Raw genomic sequence first — 22,246 nt, forward strand, 5'->3', positions numbered from 1 at the left:
ACTACACTGGACCGACCACAGCTGCATCCATTTCACCTTCAAGAAGACCACATCCCACCACCACACGCTACAGATCCCCCACAGATGCTGGAGCAAAATCACCACAGACCAGCTGACCACATCTCTGAGCCAGAACCCACCGGTCGACAACCCTGACACCAACAACGCAGCAGACAATCTCGCACAATGGATCACCAACTGCGCCGACGACCTCGCTCCACTGAAGAAACCCCCAGGCAAGACTAGCAACAGAAAATCCTCATGGTTCACAGACACCCTCAAAATCGCAAAGAAATCGTGCCGAACCCTCGAAAAAGCCTGGCGCCACAAGCGGACATCAGAAAACATGACAGCCCTCAAGAGCGCCCCCCGCGAATACCACCAGATGATCCGCACCACCAAAAGGACGTCGTTCAAAGAGCGGCTGGACAACAGCTCCCACAACAGCAAGGAACTCTTCAGCATCATCAAAGAGCTCTCCAACCCCAGCGCCAGCAACAACGACATCACACCGTCGCAAGACCTCTGCAACTCCCTCGCCACATTCTTCCACCGCAAGATTGCAGATATACACGACAGCTTCGGACCCCAGACCCCGCCCCCAGCCACCAAACCAACGACCCCCACCACCACCCTCAGCGCATGGACCCACATCAGCACTGAAGACACCACCCGCGTCATGAACACCATCCACTCCGGCTCCAGTCAGGTTAGTCATTCATTCATTTTCGGGTCTACAGACTAGTGTACTGTCAAGTCGATCTCTGCAGCATTTGCTTATTAATACTAGATCGCAATGCCAGTTACTGCACCCCATTCATTTCAGACTGAGCCTGGCAGTTTATTTCTTCACACACAGGACACATTGTATTTATGTTGTAACTGCGATAAATTGTCAGGCAATTTCCAGTGCAGAATAGCTGTAACCAGAAAGTAACAGAAGGTTTTTTTTTTGTTTTTTTTGGCATAGTTTTATATAGCGCTAACTTGACCCGAATCGGGTATCAGAGCGCTTTACATAGCACCAGTTACGTTACATGAGGGGACACATTAATTTTTTGGGTAGGCACATATTGTCAGCAGCCACGGCACAGTGATGGTTTTGGCAGTATGGCTGCAATTCTTGCCATACTGCAGGCATCCAATGCTCAATGGTGGTCCTCCTTGATATATTATATATATATATATATATATATATATATATATATATATATATATATCTTCAACTCCTCCTCACTTTAGATTGTATATATATATATATGTGTTTGCCTCTTCTTCATTGTTTGATTTTGCACCCGAAAAAGTGTCACTCACAGTCATTGAATGTCACTCATAATTACACTAAAATTATGACAATGTCACACGTAGTAATCTGAAACCTTGGCAGCTATGCATTTGAGCATAAGGACCTTATGTTAAACTAAGACAGTTGGTTAACTAAACAAAGAGAAAAAACATAATGGGTAATGTGTACGTTCATGTCCAACTTCGTGCATTTTAGGAATATTCTTTTATTTTCCTACAAAGATATAAGATTTCTCTTCAGCAAATGTAATCCCTGAGTTTAGAGGGTCTGGCAATCCTTCTTCTAAACCTACTCCTAGTATTACCACCATATGCTTTGCCTGTACCATTCCTTTTTGACAATGGCCCGAGGGTAGGTTCAGGTGATGCTGGTGTAATTTCAGGTGCAGGTGACGCTGATGTGACCCCAGATGAACCACCCCCAACCCAATCACACACCCCGTAACCTTTCCCCTGATCTTCTCTAATAACATCTTCCAGCATCCAACTTCGAGGATCATTATTCATTCTTTGCGCCTTTCCCTTGTACAAGGCGATGCGACCCATGTGCCAAACCTACCCATGGCTCAATAAAACAGAATTGCACATCACTTTAACCACCCTCAAGGAACGATAGAATTCCCCCTCCCCTTCTTTTTAGTGAATATTGATTTTTTGTGTTTTTAAGAGTGGCCAGAGGTCACATGAACCACTGCCTACTTTAAAAAAAAAAAAAAATAATAATAATAATAAAAATATATATATATATATATATATATATATATATATATATATATATATATATATATATATATATATATCTATATATATAAGTGCTTTATTTAAAAGCAATCACAGACATGGTGGTCAGCTGACCTCAGCAAGCCTGAAATCTGAAATCCCGTTGATGGCAACGGTTCCTAATGCTTTGCAATTTGCGATCAACCTCATTAATATTCATGAGGTAGGTCGAATTGCGACCCCCTAGGAATCGGTATTTTGCTAACCAAACCTATTAGTACATAGGTCAGGTCGCAAAATACCACACTGATTGCATAATACTGGTCACGATTTGCGGCCAGTATTTGTACAACCAGTGCTACACACATCTGGCCCTTCGAGCTCTTATCTCAAATGTATCTTTCTCATTTCATATGCAAGGACTCATACTCGAAGCCCTCAACTCTTCTTTCAAGTGCACAGCCCTTACTAAAAAGTAGAGCACCTATTACACGTGCAGACACAGAACACTTATTCCGACAGTAGAACTGTTATTCAACCAAAGAACTCCTATAAAGATACAGTTCTACATTTGGAAAAATACTTCAAGCTCCTAATATGCTTGTTATCTTTCTTATTTCCTATTCAGAACTCCTACTCCAAAAACTGAACTCTTGTTTGAAGTGTACACCCTGTACTCACTATGTAGAACTCCTATTACAAACATGGTTCACTTATCCCAAACGTGCAGCCCTGCTCAGAAATGAGGATTTTAATTTTAGAGCTGTGTATAAAGTTTCTGATGCTGTCTGCTTCAAGGGATCAACAAGTATTGTATCAGACTATTAAATCAAAGCCCCTTCACTTCTCCTGATCTGCTCATGTAAGATATCTGTCCTGTCGGTCATAACCCCCCTGCTCTGTGTAGTTGATGTGTTTCCATCTGTCTGGATGTTTGCTAAGATTGTTACCAAAGAGCCCTTACAAATGCCCTCCGAGCCTTATTGTGCAGGTTCTATTGTGGTATTTAATGTCTTTCGCTCTCCCACTTCCAGGGCGTGTGTAAGTGATGTGTTTGAAATGTCCCCCATCTTTGTACAGGACACCTGGATGTACCCCAATATCGTGCTGTTCTATCCGGAGCTAGCTCGTGCTGTACTGGCCTATCGGATCCGAACTCTGAGCGGGGCGCTCAAGAACGCCAGAATGCAGGGACTCCTTGTAAGTAAGATACTAAAGCCCTCATCCTGTGCTTGTCAGATGGGTGGCATCACATTCTAAATGTGCTGGAAGTCGTTTTCTGTATAAAATATTAGTTTTTGTGGAAGTGGTATTGTTTCATGACAAATGTGGTGCCGCCACTTAACTGCTCGTGAACTCCAAAATGGGCATCTTTAATTGAGGAAAAACAGGTGCGAGTGCTTTTACTACATTTTAATTCTCATGTATTCTAAATGTACAGTAATATCACGATTATGGTAATGCCGTTACTGGAATCATGGTAGTATCACAATGATATGACATGCTCTAATGAGGATCTATCAGTGGAATTTGATTTTACACAATGATATTGTACTTTTTCTAAGTTGTTCATCTAAAGGTTCCAAAGTCCTCTGCACTGAGCAAACGTACTACCCAAATGGGAAAAAGACCAACTGGGGCATCCATGTTTAGGGCAAGTGATTCTTTGAGTTGATTGAGTGCTACGATGCATGTCATGGAGGCGGGCATGTGTCTACCATGGACAGGGCCAGCCAGCTCTTGCTCATTGCAGAAATATTGTGCTTTCAACTTAAATAAGATGTGGACTGATCCTCGCTAGAAGAACGAGCGCTGTGCTTCAGTGGAGCCATTAAGGGAGAAGTACCTGGTCTGCGATTTGCACAAATTCTCTCTGGGCTGCTTGGTCGGAGGGCTGTGGAGCTGCCCTGCCTTTGCAGACATTCTCTCTGGGCTGCTTGGTCTGAGGGCTGTGGAGCTGCCCTGCCTTTGAAGACATTCTCTCTGGGCTGCTTGGTCGGAGGGCTGTGGAGCTGCCCTGCCTTTGCAGACATTCTCTCTGGGCTGCTTGGTCTGAGGGCTGTGGAGCTGCCCTGCCTTTGCAGACATTCTCTCTGGGCTGCTTGGTCTGAGGGCTGTGGAGCTGCCCTGCCTTTGCAGACATTCTCTCTGGGCTGCTTGGTCGGAGGGCTGTGGAGCTGCCCTGCCTTTGCAGACATTCTCTCTGGGCTGCTTGGTCTGAGGGCTGTGGAGCTGCCCTGCCTTTGCACACATGCTCTCTGGACTGCTTGGTCTGAGGGCTGTGGAGCTGCCATGCCTTTGCACACATTCTCTCTGGGCTGCTTGGTCTGAGGGCTGTGGAGCTGCCCTGCCCAATACTCTGTTTTAACTTAGTTTCTCTATTCACAAGTGACTAAGATTTATTAGGCGTAACACGTCTTTCTCCCTAGACACTTCCTACATGACCTGCCCAGGGCAGTCCTGCCACATCTTGAAGAGGGCACAGGCTGGATCAGGGCTGACCTGCTGCACATCACACCAGGGCTAAGCTTCCTGCTGTCACACACACTACATTAGTAGTGGGCCAGTACAGTTGGGCAGGCAAACACTTTGTCTGTACCCATACCAAGGCTCAGAAGACAGCACAAAAATACAAATATTTAAAGGACGGAGCATCTGCGAGAGAGAAGGTACTTTGGGAGAGTGCTGTAAATAGTTTGCCTATTCACAATTAAATCAATAAAAATTTAAATGTTAAACGCCTATCCTCTGAGAGATTAGATATGGAGAGGTTATAGTGAGTAACAGCAACTTATAAATACATTGCCTTTTTGAGTGACCGTAAATATCAACAGTGGCTTGATAAACATATGATATACCATGATTATTGCGCAAGGGCAAGGTTGCCTTTGACTACAACAACCCATTTCTGGATTGGCTGTGTTAAGGATCAGCGAGTTAGACAGAGTTCAGCTACTTTGTATTCAAAGGGCAAGATGCTGCTGGCTTGGCAGATGGCACAGTGTGTACATCTGAAGTAACTTACAAAAGCTCAACAGGGTGGTAATGTGAAAAGGCATGTGGGACCAAAGAGAAGAGGACATTGTTGGCAATCAACTATCTAGACTATGGTTCTTAACACACATAGGTCAGTAGCATAGTCCATATTTAAACAGAAAATCAAAAAATAATTTGTGCATTCTTTCTAACTTGTCGCAGGGTGCAAAGTTCCCATGGGAAAGTGCAGTGACTGGTTGTGAAGTCTGCCCAGAAGAAATATATGGAAGAGAGGAAGTCCATATCAACGGTGATGTCTTACGGGCTTTTCAGCAGTACTTCTATGTGACGCAGGTAATAACACTGAGGTACATATGCACATATCATTGGTATTGGAGATGACTGAACACTCTTATTGTAAATTCATACTATTATGGTGTAGCATCATCTACTGCAGTCTAACAACCACACTGACTGGAACCCAAAGTTATTAGGCCTTTGTCAGCAGCTTGTCACACATCCCAATTTAGACTACATGCAATCATCTGCAGTGTTTTCATTGTCAAACAAGTCTTGGGCATGGGGATTCTCTTTTATACTTCTGCTTTACTTAATCTTTCAGTACTTATATTATTTTAAAGGGGAGCTCAAACATGCATTTTCAATAGGGGTCTTGAAGGGTAGCAGCTACTATCAATGTCCTTCTGCTTGCAACCCTGGCATGCTTTTGCCTACGCCTGCCTTTCAATTATTATTTGCCTCTTATATTCTGATCATTTTATAAGTTGTGTAAGTAACTAAACTGAATTCCTTGATACATTTTCTTGTACGTTCAAGTTTAATTTAAACTAAAAAAAAAAGCACCGATAACCGTAACAATCATTGGCAAAGCCAGGAGGTCCGATTTACATTTTGTGTTCTCACCAAGAAATTAAAAAATCCTGTTGCGGTAAAAATACAAAGCAAGTGTTGATGTTATCTTTGATAATCTGATAAGATGTAAGATAAAGCACCTGCCAGAGTTGGGGTGGTGTTAAATGTATGAGGAAATTTGCCCCAACAGGATCCAAGTTGTCAGCTAAACAAGTAGCATGAGTCTACTTGCAGACCAAAGTAAGATAGCAGCTCCACCTAATTACTTGGGAGGTGAAAATAAGCAGCTCAACCAGAGACATAATGAATTCCTCTTAATATTGATAGTCCACCATTCAAAACTCATCATCAACCTCATTTTTCACATAATACTCACTCTTTCCAACCCGACTATTTCTATTGGCTCACCATTCTGAGGTTTTATATGCACCGTACACATTATCCCTTTGCTTTCATGCTTCCCTCTCAGACTAGAACGCATTTTGGAATTCTTTAATTTCTCTTCATGCTCTTTTTGCAATTCAATCTCTCTAGCTTCTACTAATTTCCACCGTTATTTCATGATATTCTTTTTTAAATTCACACTCAAGTTTGCACACAAGCTTATTTTTAGTCGTGTCAGATTTTGAATTAGGTTATATTATTAACAGTATTTAATGTGTAAAATAATACGTGCCAGGGCCCTCTTCAGGAAGCCACTGCAGCTTGCACCAGACATTGCTCCTGCCAGCACTGCCCATGATATGACATACACAACTACTAACCATCACACTCACACAAGTGTGACAATCAGACTATTCCAGGCCACCCAAAGCTGTAAGAACGGCTTGGGTGACCAGTATTACTCATCTTTAATGTATATTAAAATATTAAACAACTGTTGTGCTCATTTCGAAATTAGTCAAACCTCACCACCATGTGGTGCTCTGTAACAAGTGCCGGTGTTGTCAATTAAGTGCTGCCACTGAGCACCGGAAACCACTGGCACAAATTAAGCACTGATTATCCATCTCAAATGATTAGAAAAAGAAATAGACTCCTGGGGCCAGATGTACGAACCTTTTTAGCGTCCGCAAACGGGAGATCCTCCAATTTGCGATACCAAAGAAAAGGAGAGGTCATGTACAAATGCTATTTTGCGAGTCACTGACTCGCATAATAGCATTTGCTACTCCTGCTATTAAGAAGGGGCATCCCTTCCTAATAGCAAGTCACCATGCCATGTACAATTGTTTTGCAACCTCATTTGCGGCCGCAAATCACTCGCAGTTTACCACCTACTTCAAGTAGGTGGTAAACCATTCGCAAGAAGGAAGGGGTCCCCAGGGGACCCTTCCCCTTTGTGTGTATGGGAGTAAATATTTGTAAGAGCAGGTAGTGGTCCTAGGGACCACTGCCTGCTCTTAAAAAAATGAAACTGAAAAGTTGAATTTTTCTTTTTTAAATGCATCCTGAAAACGGGCTGTCTTAAAATAAAAAGCGATACCAAAGGGGAATTATGGACGGAGCCCTTGAATAAATCAAACACTCACCCCCAGTCAACTGATCTGGGTTTAATCCATCATCATTCTTTAGCTCACTCCACCACCCCAGTTCAGACATGGCCATATGCAAATCAGTCTGACCCTGTGCCTCATGGGAGCAGTCCAGCCCGAACTACCAAGCCATGTCTTCCCTGGACCAGAAACAAGCATCCTGGGACCGGTTTTGGGTTCATAATCCTCATCAGCCAGGCTATCTTGAGTCCAGTGGCAGAGTGAGCAAGGGACCCACGTCTGGGCATACCCTGCCAACTTAGGGCGAACAAAGCGATACCAAAGGGGGATTTTATTTAAAAGCAGTCCCAGACATGGTGGTCTGCTGACCCCAGCCGGCCACCATCCCTGGGAGTGCTAGCCAAACCTAATGGGTCCGCAATTTGCGCCTGCCTCATTAATATTCATGAGGCATGCAATTTGCGCATTAGGAACTGCAAACAGTGTCTGAGACACTGTTATACATCCCAATTTACGAGTTGCAAATGCTATGCAATTTGAGAATCGCAAATTGGTTGGTCGTACATCTAGCCCCCATTGTTTAGTTTTAAGAAGCTCTCCCAAGGAAACATGTAATCCTTAAGGTAAGGTGCCGAATTTCTTGACCATGGAAAGCATTCGTAAAGACATTACATGATAATGAATAAGTCAAAGGAAGCCTAAGGCAGGTCACCCCCTCTGAAAAAGAAGTGGGAATAAATGTACATACGTAACAATTCTGAATTCATGTCTATTTCATTAGCAAAATGGAATATAAATGCTCTTTAAAGTTACCCTGTCCATGTATACTAGTTTTATGTCCGCTATACCATTAATATTAGTGGTTAACTCTTTCCTCTCACTTTTAAATTAGGCATACTTAACTGGTGATATCAAGCACAACAGTAAGCCAGGTAAACTAGTAAACAAAGCCAAATAAAAATCCAGTCACATAATGTAATGGTACAAAATCAACATTTAAATTCATATGTTCAAATTTTCAGCTTCGGGCTTATTAAATGTTCAAAGAAGCCCTACCATTTTCAACTAGATACATAAGGTGCAAACACAGACAACTCTAGCTATGAAACTGTGTACAAATTCAAAATGTTAAAAACTCAATAAAAAAATGTGTTTCTATTAAGAAACTATTCAGCAATCTCCTCCGGATTTTATTCACAACCAGTTCACTTTCACTATCATTGATGTCTTGTACTGCTGGCTCTGACTCCTCCTCTATTGTTTATGGTCTTTGGACTCTTCTCAACACTTTATTTTACCAATCACTAATTCAGGCCACTTCTCTTCTTGATGCACATTCTTATCTTCAGATCCACTTATGACTACTACTGTATTCTCCTCTTCACTTGCCACCTGGTTCACATTCTTGTCTGAATCAGCTTGATTCACTGTAAACTGTTTTCCTTTAGGGGGTTTTGAAATGTGGATTTTCAGCTTCACTTTCATTGCAGGCGCAGAACAGGCGCCGGTTCTCTTTACTAGGGAACACGACACAGTGCCACGGTTTTTGATTTTGAAATCTGGGGATATCATAGTCCACATTCTTTTCAAGCATGCATACGACATTTGTGCACAAGGGATTTTGGGCTAGCGAGGGGCATATCAGAGTCCCCTTGTTTGCGTTACTCTCATAGACAACGTTTGTGCCTAAAAACGGTAGGCGTCCTAATGGTTGCTACAAGTTTTACGGACTAGGGACCAACAATGAACTTATGTCTTCAGGGACAGTCAATGATTTCTATGAAATTTGCTGGAAATTCCATAACATTTTGAGCCTTGAAAAAGTCGTCATACCACAAAACATGTGTCGGCTGTACTCATTTTTTGTTTTGCTCATCTGTGTGCTACAATACACATTGTTCATCCCTGAAAATTAAAGCATTTGATACCTCTGTCAATGGGCTTTCTCGAACTTGCACTTTGATTATACTCTGTTTGATTCTAATTTGTGTTCTGTATATGTACACTACTATTTGGACCTGTTGTTGTGACAGACCAAGATTGTGAAATTTGGTGGGGCTTTGGGTCAAACTATTATGTATTAAGTATTGTGAGTTTTCTGATACTTACCAACTCTAAGCGGGTGGTATAGTGTAACCAATCCCTGTGTAGCACACATGTTCCTTTTTGCTTTGTTCTTTACTTAACCTTATTTGTGATGTGCAAGCTTAATTCTTTGATCACTACCACCCAATCTTAATTACACAATTGTCACGATAAGTCCCGGCTCGACAACAGCAATATCAGTACATGCAATGTGAATGTATGTCACAGCTTGTACCCGCACATTGACTGTCAATGTAATGTCTACTTATACCGTAACTTGTGCCAGCACAGCAGCTCCGACTTCAGATACCAGTGTATTCCGTGATCCATGCTTATCCGGTAATATTATTGTTGCACATTAGAACAATGTAAATATATGTTCAGACCAGAGCAAACATAACCTTGTTAATACCAGTACAAATGATATCAATGTACAAACTGATTGACACCTGTGTGCATAATGTCGATAAAGATGAGATCAGTGGTTACCATATTATTTTTAGGGGTTCAGATCAACTCATATCATTGCTGTTGGGTTCACCCAAAGTGAGCTCTTTATCATCCCTGAGTCAGAGATACATGGTCAGGCAGGTCCTTTAACCCATGCCCAGGTATATCGATTAACAGGTCACAGGTTTGGTCCCTCATAAACCATAGACAAACATGCACCAAGGGAAAACGCTCATCAATTCCAAATATAGATATTTGCACCACAAACATGTCTGTTAGATCTGGGGGTCTCTAGTTGGCAATGGTATTCACCTTTGTCCAAAAAGGGACCCTTACTTCTAAGTCAGGATAAGGGGATTACACTCCTTAATAACCCCTGCTCACCCCCTTGGTAGCTTGGCACGAGCAGACAGGCTTATCTCAGAGGCAGTGTGTTAAGCATTTGTGAATATACACAGTAATACAGTGATAACACTACAGATGGACACAACACAGGTTTTATAAAAATAAGTATTCTTTATATAGACTTAAACACAAGACCACAAACAACAAAAATCCACAATACTACACTTAAGATTACTTAAAAGATGATTAAAGTCTCTTTGTTCAAGTTGATGGTAGATGCAACAAAGTTCTCAACAAAGTACCTGGATGCGTAACGCAGTGTAAACAAAAAGACTCGCAGAAGGGGAGATGCGTCGGTTCCGTGACCCGGGGTAACGGTTGCGTCCTTCCTCAATGCTTGCGCAGAGTAGGGGACTCGTCGTGAGCCTTACCGGTGCGGAGGTGATGCGTAGATTCTCGACCTGTTGTGGTGCGCAAGATGGCACCTTAATGCGATGCGATGACGATGTGATGATCCAGTTGCGATGCGAGAAGATGGCGCCCTTGATGCGGCGATGCGATGACGCCCTGGCAGCCATGCGGCGACTCTGTACTTTGGAGCCGCGACAGGCCCTGCTATGCGCTTCTCCGGCGGTGCGATGGCGACTCTCTCGATGGCGTCACGCTTCTCCGGTGATGCGACAGCAGGCAGCTTCGATGAACACACGCTTCCAGGGAGATGCTACAAAGGCTCGCTTCTCCGGCGTTGCGTCAATTTCAGCTGCGGCGGCGACACACTTCTTCTCGATGCGTCACGCTTCCAGCTCCCAGCGGCACCCAAGTGACTGGAGTCAGAATTCCCAGCAAGGAAATTCAGAAGGGAGCTGGGGGTGAAGTCTATTGGCCTTGAGACTTCAGCAGAAGGCAAGCACAGTTCAAGCCCTTGGAGAATATTCTGTAGATGAAAGTCCTTACAAAGTTCCTTCTCCTTTCCCTTGGCAATAAAGCAACCACTACAGGCCAACCCAGCAAACAGCACACTGGCAGAGGGGGAGTCGAAACTCCTGCAGCTTCCTTGGTTCTTCTCCTTGTCAGAAAGGTTTCTTGTTCCAGAAGTGATCTAAAGTCTGTTTGACTGGGTCCCAATATTTATACCCCAAAATCCTTTGTTCTCTGAAGGCAGAGAGGCCTCTGCCTAGTTCAAACCAGTTCCTGAGCACTTTGTTGACATGACTCTCCTTTTCCTTTCACTGTGCAGGGCAGAGACATCAGCCACCCCACAGGAGGTGGAGCCAGCACAGGGGAGGGAAGATACAGCTCTGAAGCATTCTGTTGACAGGATTCCTCTTCTCCTTTCACTGTGCAGGGCAGAGACATCAGACAAGCCGCAGGGGGTGGAACCAGCATTGTAGAGGGAAGGCCTAGCCCTATTGAGGTCCCAGGTGCACTCTCCCCTTCCCATCTGGATGTAAATCTCCCTATTCACCACTGGGCTGTCCCAGACTGTCTCCTGGAATTTCCCCAGCCCTGTCACACACAAACCCAGACAAGGAATACACAACTCAGCAGAGGCAGGCTCAAGTGGTTAGGCAAGCAAATACCTACTTTCTAAAAGTGGTATTTGCAAACACAGAATATTAAAATAAACTTTACTAAAAGATGTATTTTATTATTCTGAGTTCATGCATACTAAATTCGAATGTCTACCATGTTCCCTGAGTCAGTTAGGATTATAAGAATGTAATAATCTTCACTGCCCATTCTGGCCTATGAGAACAGGTAGCCTAAAATAGCGAAAAACGAAAATGGCTGTAATTCACTATTAGAACATGCTACACACATCAGAGCATGTCCTACCTTGTACTTACAATGCACCTTGCCCTTAGGCCTACCATAGGGGTGTCTAATATGAAGCAAAGGGAAGGTTTAGGGACTGGCAAGTGGGTGCACTTGGCCAAGTCAACATGGCAGTGCTAGACTGCACACAGGCCTTGCAATGGCAGGCCTGAGACACACTTTACAGGCTGCTTCTGTGGGTGGCACAATCAGTGCTGCAAGCCCACCAGCAGCATTTGATCTACAAGCCCTGGGCACACATGGTGCACTGTACTAGGGGCTGACAGTAAATCAAATAACCCAATTGTGTAATAACCAATCAGTACATCAATTTAACATAGGGAGCACTTGCACTGTGGCACTGATTAGCAGTGGCACAGTGCCCAAAGCATAAATCCAGCAAAAACATATCAAAACAGAGGAGGCAATCCTTCAAAAATGGAAGGGAGACTCACGCCAATGATGTCAGGTCTAACAATGTCCAAGATAATTGGTCCCCATAAAACCCATTTGGCCAAAGGCTTGTGTTCTCCAGAACTACCACAAAGTTGGATACCACATGTAGATAGGCACACCCAACCAATCAGGACCTGACAGGCATACCACACTTAGTGATCATGCGCTCCTCATGATGCATATCTGGACACACTCGCCCACACTAGCTCTCCTGCGAGGTCAAGCCATCTCAGGATGCCTGCAACTGAAATGCTTTTTAGGCATGTAGACAATTGTTTTATTGTACCTCATGATCTGTATAAATTAACAGCCAAAACATTGTACATCGAGATATTTTGAGCAGATGCATTCTGTCCAGGTTCTCCCAGCCGCAGCGTTTAATAATACCAACTTGTTCCTATTTTGCCAAATGCCTCTTGTACTTTAATTTATTTAAGGTAAATTTATATGTGAGCAACATTTTGGTGAGCAGCCAGGAGAGATTGGTTCATTGACCCTGACTGATGTTGAAGATCGGTGAGTAGAAGCCATCATTGATTAGAAGTTCTGCTGAATCCATGGGGCAGAGGTACATCCAGAGGCAGCCATCATAGGGTAAGATAGCTACATCTGACCCTTAGTCCCAGTAGTGGCATGTGGCAAACTAGGACAAGCACATATATCACTTTTGTTTCTTCTCCTAGTCAGCATGCTAGAAGGCAGCGAAGGTAGCTACAATGTTTGGCATTTCACCCTGAGTGCAGGGTACAGCTTGTCCCTGGGTGTCAGTAACAGATTGCTTGTACCTCTGGGCATGGTTTGAGGATAGGGCTAGTTTCCAGGTGTCAGTGAGGGATAGATTGGAACTCTGGGCGTAGTGGCAAATCAGTTCGCCTAGGCTCTAGGTGTGATATAGAGCCAACATATCAAACTTAGAAGTTATAAAAGCACCTAGGGATATTGATTCCAACAATGATAGCACCTGAAAGTAGTGAGAAGTGTTCCCTTTTTTCTCTCTGCTTGGATCACTGGGCATTAGGCAGTGATAGGCACAACCCCTGTGTGTAATATAGGGTGTAATTCAGCAGTTAGGGAATCATTTTGCACCTGGCTGAATCAGGTATAGCTCGTGTCTGGCCGTAGAGGGCTGATAGTTATTTCAGTTTTTCAGTTTAAATTGTTGTAAACTTTTGTCCGCCGAGCCAGTAGTGACAGACTATCAGGCTCACCCAGCTCCACGTAGTGCGCTGAGCATCCCCTGTCCTTGGGCTATAGACACTAGGAGAGGGATCAGTTTTTGGACAAAATAACTATTTTTTCTGTGAGCATTTTTTTGTCTCTATTAGATTTTTCCATTTTTATACATTTATGGATGTTGTGGTGTTGTTGACATTTGCAAATCATGCTGCATGGTTAAATGTTATGTCTTGGTAATAAGTATATGATTTTAAGTGATAATGACTGCTTTTTAAACTCAGAAGTTGATGATTACAAGTTTTCTGCTGCAAAACAATCCGCATTGCCCTGAACTAACTATTTAACTTTTGTTACATGTTGTTATTGCTTCATTGCATTATAGTCTCTGATTCTATGTCAAGCAATTTTTTGTTGATACATCAGGTTGCTTTTGAGCACATAACCAGTAGTTGAGTTTTTGGTACCACCCCAATGTACACGGTTCCACCAAATGAGAGTAGAATTGGCAATAAATTTTAAGCAAATCATGAGATGACCAAAAGTTAGCAAACCTCTAGAACAAACACATTTTCCAACCCGTCATGATGACTATGTTAGACCTTATGAGAACGAAGTTCCTCAACCAGGCTTGGAAACTAGAAAGACACTGCTGTGAGTGGCACACCCACACTAAGGCAAGTTCGACACCAATACCATGGAATGTACCAAAACTTTCATTCAGACCAGAAACAAGGGTCGAGAGAGATCTGCAAATTACCCTGTTAAGGATTTGGGCCGAACGAGGGACAGCCCCAACATGCACCATACCTGATCACAGAGATCAAAGTGGTGAAGAGAAAGGCTCCAGCGCCTCTGAGTCCGACAATGAAGGCAGAAGCCTAAAATGGGGCCTGCCCAACCAGGGGGCCGATGGGGAATGCTTGCCAAAGACGACCCAGGCGCATCCTTAACCCCCTGGCAGCACCAGCCATTCTTGAGGAGGGCCTCGTGGTCACAATTCCCATAAGCAAAACACTGTACCACTTTCTGGTGGACAACGGGCGGCTAGGTCATGCTTATGGAAAGGAGCAGCCCCTCAATAAAAAGACCACTGTCATGATAGAAAGGATTTCAGGATCCATGGCCAAACTCTATCTCACTGAACTCCTTGAGCTGGAAATAGGAGGAACTAAGAGGAGGGAATAGCTGTTGTATTATCCCTCCTCCCTGATAAATATACTGGGACGGGACCTTTTGTCCAAATTTAGAATGTCCATCCAGTTCACTGAGAACTGAACTATAGCCCACTCCTCCCATGGACTCTCCTCCCCCTAGAGTTCGGACCAACAACATCCGCCCACTCCTCGGTGATGCTAGCCAGAGTATCCAAAGATCTTCGAGCACTCCTCAGAGGAGCAGTCCAGGGTTAAATGGAAAATCTCTTAAAAATGTACAGTGTAGCATGACAATGGACAAGCTGCACACACTATCAGTTGGTAGAAACGGCCAAAGCAGTAGCATGTAGGGAACACAGAGAATCTGGGATCTCGGATCACAACTCGCACATGACCATCACATCCCCCAAGGCTAGGGGAGAGGCTGGCCCACAGTCACCAAGTTCAGCCACCACCCTGACGCCTGCTCTAAGGAAGAGGCAGCCCAGGCAAAGCGGCACCAAGGGCGCATTTCTCGCACTGGGGGCACCCTCCTTGTGACCCGATACAGGGCTGAGACAAATGACCACTGCTAGGAAGGCGACATGTCCGACCATCAGGACACCGTCTTAGGCAATTGTCCCTGCTGGTTGTATGGGAGAAATCCTTGGGTCTGGAGTGGACAGGCTATTGCCTAAACTCCCCTCCCCGTGGTTCAGCTGGAGCGATCAAGAAACTGACGAAAGCACTCCAGAAGGGGTCAGGGTGACCATGAATGTACAGGGGCCTAATGATGGGGAAAGAACTCAGCCACGGGACACCAGGGAAACACAACTGAGTGCTTACAGCAGACAGCCTAAAGGCAGGTAGCCTTAAACCATCATAGAATGCCACTGCTGCCTCTGAAGAAACCACAAGGCTGTCGATTGTTACCTTAAAGTATACCACAAATGGAATAGACTGTAATCAGAGTTACCCCCACAGAATAACTACACACAGAGCAAACCTAGAACCCCCCAAACACGCATTGAAACCAGAGCCTCAGCACCAGCATCCACTACACACTTGCTCCTGGAAACTCACCGCAGACATAAAAAGGCAACATCACAACAGTAGGGGTAGCTCAAAACCTTTAATTTAACTACAACAGTAAGGATAACTCAAAACCTTTTATTTAACAGCAACAGTAGGGATAACTTCAATCGTTTAACACCAAATAGTAGAGATAATGTAAAAGTTTTAGGTGCACACAAGAAAACCCCAGGATGGCCGTGCTACATCGACTGGGAATCCACACTAAAGTTCTTCATCTGGGTGCCAAGAGGAAGCCCGGGCCTCCTCGGCTGTTGATCCCGTGAGGCGGGTTAGCTGACCACGCCCACGGGGGAAGACAGTCTGACGAGAGAGCAGAACAGCCCCCACTGGCACATGAAATCAGGCACTGAGATCCTTGTGCCCATACCACCAGGCGCGCCACTGTTCAAAAGGACCTCGCTCTCCAATGTCTTTCAAGCCTCCACCAAGTGGAGGCCCGCCTATAGTTCCCAAACTGGGAAAAATGTTCCAGTGGGAAGCCAAACCTTTCAGGCGTCTTGAGGAAAGGGGTTTGAAAAGAACACTACAGCTCCAAAGGTCTCACACTGCTCCAGCACGGAGCCAGTAGATAAGTCCACCAGCAAACAGCCATTTCAGTTCACTTACTCACCATGCACTCACCCCTTACTCACCCCTGACTCCCCACTGTGGGCAGAGCATTCGGCTCTGTCCTCCTCTCCCCCAAAACGCCTCCAAAACATCCAGGGTCTGGAGGAGAGGGGAGCAGTGGAAGGCAGAGGGTCCCTACAGTTGACCTTCTTGGCCTGCATCCGGGGTAAAGGGACGGGCGTGCCAACCATGCCCAGCTGGTCAAAATGGCACTCACAGGGCCCCATAAGGCAGCATCCAAAGAAGTGGCTGGCCGATCCCAGCCATGGCCACATTCTAGCCACAGGGTCCACAGAACAGCTTCCCAGCGACGGACCCTCAAAACCCCGAAGAAAGAGCTCAGTTTGCGGGCCCGTATTCATTGGAAAGTCCCACCAAGTTCATTTATGCCACCTCCATTAGGCCACACACCTAGAGTCCCAACGGGACCCTTGACTCTTGAAAGCAAACAGAGTCCCAGCCATTTTGTCAACTGCAGCTCCACACACAACCTTCCAACCACCTCCAGTATCCTTTGTTAGTAGTGGCAGCACCCAAGAACTGGGAAACAACCCATTGGACGCACACAATAGGGCCCTAAGTATCTCGCCCTTCAAAAAGAAGGATGGGGTCCAAAAATTCAACACAACTAGAGACACCTCATTCCACGACACGTGCAATACCTAAGATTGCACGCACGTGTCAACGGAAACTTAGACCCTAAAAATTAAACATCCGCCTCTCCTCACAATTGCATGCAGCCCAGATAGATCAAAAGGACACCTCAGCACCTGCTAAATCATTGCACTCCTTGCAGAGAAAATACTGACCCCACAGTAGCAAGGAGAGGTGGGAGAAACTCATAATACGAACCACATTAAAATTAGTTTGAAAATCCCTGGTCATCCCCAATATTCGAACGCTCTCTGATATTAGTTTCACCAGTGCCATTAAAGTCTATCACCTCCGTCCAATCCAGTAAAACCATATAACCCCCTAGTAAAACCATATAAATGCAGGAATGTTCCAATAAATTGCCTAACAAATGTGTTTGTCCCAGTTAACCTGCGACCCACAGCTCCTACTCCACAGGTCCGCGATCGAACTGTAAGTGCACCAACACTGCTGTAACCCGCCATTCATCTAGTCAAGTCTCTCAAAAGATTTCAAAAGAATACATATATATATATTTTTTTCTTTATTGCGGTTTTTCATGGTTCACTGCACATGCTAATTCAGCAATACTTTACAGACAACTCTGAGCAGTGGGTCTTACAATCCCTGTACAGCAACAGGTAGTCCAAGTTGAGTTGCTGTGGAAGCTTATATCAAACCAGCAATTCGTACAAACATTGGCTGCATCAACCGTACAAACTGATAACTAGACCCCCCCCTACCGGGCCCACCTACCCAAAGTAGTCCTTAACACTTTGTCAATCAGGGGTGACCTCCTGTTCCTCCACCCGCCTGGGGGATGTGGTCCCCTCGTGGCTAACTGCGGATGACACTGTCTGCGTAGAATCTGGGGAGCTCCTCCCTATCTCCTGGATGATTAACCCCCATGCCTGTAATACCTCTGGGAGTTTGGCATCTCTCCTTGTGCTGCGTATGTGTCCCTCCTCCGCTAATGCCCACTCCCTCAGATCATCTCTCCAGTTCACTATCATCGGCCCAGCCTGTGTCAGCCAGTGAATCGCTATCCGTCTTCTGGCTATAACAAGTCCCAACATCAGGAACTTTCTGCTAGTTTTACGTTTCGGGTCCCAAGGAATCAGTCCCAGGAGACATGTACGCAACACCCGGGCCACCCTCCATCCCGTTATTCTATACAGGTCCTCTAGGATGGCTGTCCAGTATGTCTGTATGATTGTGCACGCCCAAACCACATGTGGGAAATTTGCCTGGTCGTAATGGCATCTGGGGCACGTGGATTTCTCGAGTTATCTATAAGATGGAGGTGTTTAGGTGAGAGGTAAGTCATGTGGACCATATTATATTGTATCAGTTTGAATCTATTGGAAACCGCTACTTTACCGACCCCCTCATGGATCTTCTCCCAGTCCCTTGGTGTGATCTCTTGGGGGCTCACCTCCCGCCACCTATCTTCTAGTGTGAGAGGTATATATTGTCTGTCCTCCCGAAGTGCCCTGTACAGGTGAGTGACCAGTTTCCGCCCTCCCACCATCGCTATCAGTGTGACTAAGGTGTGTGAGTGGCCAGGGGCATCCGGGAATATGGGCCGTAGATGTCGTGCCATTGCTGCTATCTTGGCATATTGCAAGAATTGTCCCGGGCCCAGCTCGAAAGTGTATACTGCTTCTTGGTACGTGATGAACTGTTGGTCGGGGTGCAGTTCCGCTAACATGAGACAACCTCTCGCTTTCCATTTGTCGGTAGACATGACCCGGTCAATGTTCGCGAAAGGTGGCATCAACCAAAAATCTGTTTCTGGGGCAAATGGTCGCACCCGTAGAAGCCGTTTAACCACCCTGTCCCAGATGGCCGCCAGTAGTCGGCCCAATGGAAGGCACCGGATCTGTCTCCCCTTCGCAAGCCAAAGAAGCGCACCCAACTGGTGATCCCCGTACGTATCAGTCGTGGAGTGATCGTTCCCATGATGGGTCCGTATCAAGCCATGCCACTGCGTGCTGTAACTGGGGCACAAAATAATAAAGCTCAAGGTCAGGGATTTCCAACCCTCCTCTGCCCCAGGTATGTTTTATTACTTCCAGGCTCACCTGACATCTTTTACCATTCCACAATAATTGAACCAACATAGCATCCAGGTCCCGGAAGACCTGGTGTGGGAGTTCAAAAAAAGAACCCTGCAGTGTGTAAAGGCAGTGAGGCAACACCACCATTTTATTAAGGGTGATCTTCCCCATCAGCGAGAGGCGGAGCATGTTCCAAAAATCGATACTGCTACGGAGACCCCTAAGTATCCTCCCCATATTGTGTTGATAAAAAACTTCCCTGTCTCTGCTGATCCAAATCCCTAAGTAGTGCAATGCACCTAACTCCAATGGGATCCCCTCTTCCGGGAGTGGAGACCCGCCCCTCTCTGCCTCCGACCCAATCGGATATAGATGTGATTTGGTATTTCAGGAGCACCCGCCACAGGTATTCCCATCGGTGCAAATCGAACGCCTGCTCGATATCGAGGAATACCAGAGTATTCTGTTCAGCCCTGCCCTCCAGTGATTGCATGACATGGGCAAGGCGGCGGATATTCCGCAACGTGTTCCTTCACGGGATAAACCCGGACTGGTCTTCATGGACCAGCTGCCGAAGGTAGGGGAGTAATCTGTTGGCCATGACTTGACTAATGGTCTTAAGGTCGACATTAAGAATCGAGATTGGTCGATAAGAGGCGGGAAGTAAGGGGTCCTTCCCCGGCTTGGGAATCATCACTATCAGTGCTTCGCGCATGGAGGCAGGTAAAATGCCAGACTCCCCGGCTTCATTAACAATGTCCAGGAGCCTAGTGATCAGGACTCCCCCAAAGTCTTTATACAATTCAGATGCCTTGCCGTCCATTCCAGGAGACTTAGCTGTTCTCAGATGTGCAATTGCCGCCCCTATCTCCTCCCTCCTACAAGGCACACCTAGAGATTCCTGACTATCCGGGTCAAGGCAAGGTAACTCCAGCTCAGTAAGGTAGGCCTCTAGATCCCACGGGTCGACGGTGGGCTCGGGCTCTGAATATATATACTGTAGGTGTGTGGCGAAGGCTTTAGTAATTTCATGCTGAGTGTAAACCGGTCGGCCCCCCTCTGTCTGCAGGGCCAATATCGGGAGAGGTTGCGTCTCAACCTTTATCAAATGCACCAGTAGGTGCCTGGCTTTGTCCCCCTCAGTGTACCATCGACGTCTGCTCAGGGTCCTATTGCACTTGTCCAGCAATTCCCACAACTCCCCCACCCTCTGTCGCTGTTCCGTCCACTTGGCCTGTCCCTCCGGATCTGTGGGGAGGTTCTTCTCTAGGGTCTTTAAACTATCTTCCTGCTGTCGCAGGTCTCGCTCTAGCACCCTCCGTACCCCTGCCTTCATGGACATACATATCCCCCTCAGCACCACTTTCATTGCGTCCCATTCCACCGCCCTGGAGCTCGCAGTGTTTCAGTTCTGTTCAAAGTAACCTTCCAACCCAGTCGCGACCACCTCCATGTATACCGGGTCTTCAAAGCCTCAGTATTAAGTCTCCATAACGGAATTTTGGAAAGCCGGCAACCCAAAGAATAGGCCACCAGCAGGAGGGAGTGATCAGACAGATATCTGACCAGATACTGCATTTCCAGAACCCGTCCGGCCGCCGTTTCCTGTTTGAAATAGTCGTCCAGTCTGCTGTAGGTATTGGCCGCCGGGGTGATAGTTGCTAATCATTTGATGCATGGCTTCCCGCGTTTTGAGTTTAGCATCCACTTTTGGGGGATGTCTATCCCAGTCCCCATCTAAGGCGTATTTAAAGTCCCCTGCTACAATGAGTTCTACGTCCGCCGTCAGGTCCAATGTCCCCAAGACCCCAGTCAAGAATTCCCCGTCAACGGTGTTTGGAGCCTACACATTAATTAAACACAAGTGCCTCCTGTCTAGCGTCCCTTCCACCACCTCTTACCTCCCGTCAGAGTCAGGACAGCATTTTAACATTTTAAAAGGGACTCCAGGTGCCACCCATATAAGTGCCCCTCTAGCAAACCCAGAGTAAGAAGTCGCAAAAAACTGGCCCTGCCACCGTCTATGGACATACTTCAGGCAATCCCCCCAAAGATGGGTCTCCTGGAGAAAAGCAATGCTAATCTTGTACCGCCTCAGGTAGATTGCTATCCGGATCCGTTTGACCCTGTTATTGAGCCCCCTAACGTTCCATGTTATAATTTTATATATATGTCAATCCCCTGCCATAGGAATAGAAGTTTGGTTAACCACAACAACAGATGCAGGAGAAGGAGGAATCTTAATGCATTGCGGTGGGACCCTCTCCGCACCCCCCAATCGCTCCTATGACCTCTGGTGACCCAGTGTAGAACAGTCCCGTGATAGAACAAAAAAGGAAAACCATATGAAATTAAACCCCCATCACCCTCAGGCAGTAGAACCTCATTTGCACAGCCCAACCTTGGCCCGAGAACTCAGGACTCCGGCCCACAGTCATCACCCCTCCTAAAGACTCCCCAGCAACAATGCAAACAACAATAACAGGCTACAGACAAAAGAATCTCAGTCCTTGTCGTACAACCACACTGCCCGGCGCTGCGCAACCCCGCCCGACCAACGGTCTAGCCGAGCCTTCACAGCACACCACAGTCTGGACACCTAAACCGCAGTGTGGCGGAATTGCGTCTCTCCCCAAACAGCTACGTTCCCCCTCGCAGAGTCCCTTAACAGTCCCCGAGAGGGGCTCCCCCCGGGCGGGCCATAATAAAGTCAGACCGCCGCCACGGCCAAGTCCACACTCCACGTTATCCATGGGACCTCACTATCCACCATCCCCCAATCTCAGCCCTCATACTTGCAGTCAGGTATCTCACAATCCATCCGCTGGCAGGCCAGCAGTGCCCTCCGGTTCCGATTGAGTTTCTTGGACTAGGCACAGCGGGGAAAATTGATTTTGCGTTGCTGTTAGACCTGTCAGCCCTAGGGTGGTCTTTCCCTATTTTTTGCCCTTGTCTCATTTTTCCCACCTTCTTTTTCGTTGGCCCTCAGGTCTCCGGGCACCTTTCCATGGCCAATCCA

At 45.9% G+C, this 22,246-nt stretch overlaps 1 protein-coding gene across 1 annotated transcript in view; it reads left to right on the plus strand.

The window, feature by feature from the left end:
- PGGHG (protein-glucosylgalactosylhydroxylysine glucosidase) overlaps positions 1-22,246 on the plus strand; it is a 305,061-nt gene that overhangs the window by 115,094 nt on the left and 167,721 nt on the right. The window contains exons 5-6 of the mRNA XM_078682845.1: positions 3,106-3,225; positions 5,224-5,355. Coding sequence (XP_078538971.1) covers positions 3,106-3,225; positions 5,224-5,355 — 252 coding nt within the window. The remainder of the gene's footprint in view (positions 1-3,105; positions 3,226-5,223; positions 5,356-22,246) is intronic.

This window comes from Lissotriton helveticus, chromosome 3_1, assembly GCF_964261635.1.
Source record: "Lissotriton helveticus chromosome 3_1, aLisHel1.1, whole genome shotgun sequence".
Classification (NCBI taxonomy): domain Eukaryota; kingdom Metazoa; phylum Chordata; class Amphibia; order Caudata; family Salamandridae; genus Lissotriton; species Lissotriton helveticus.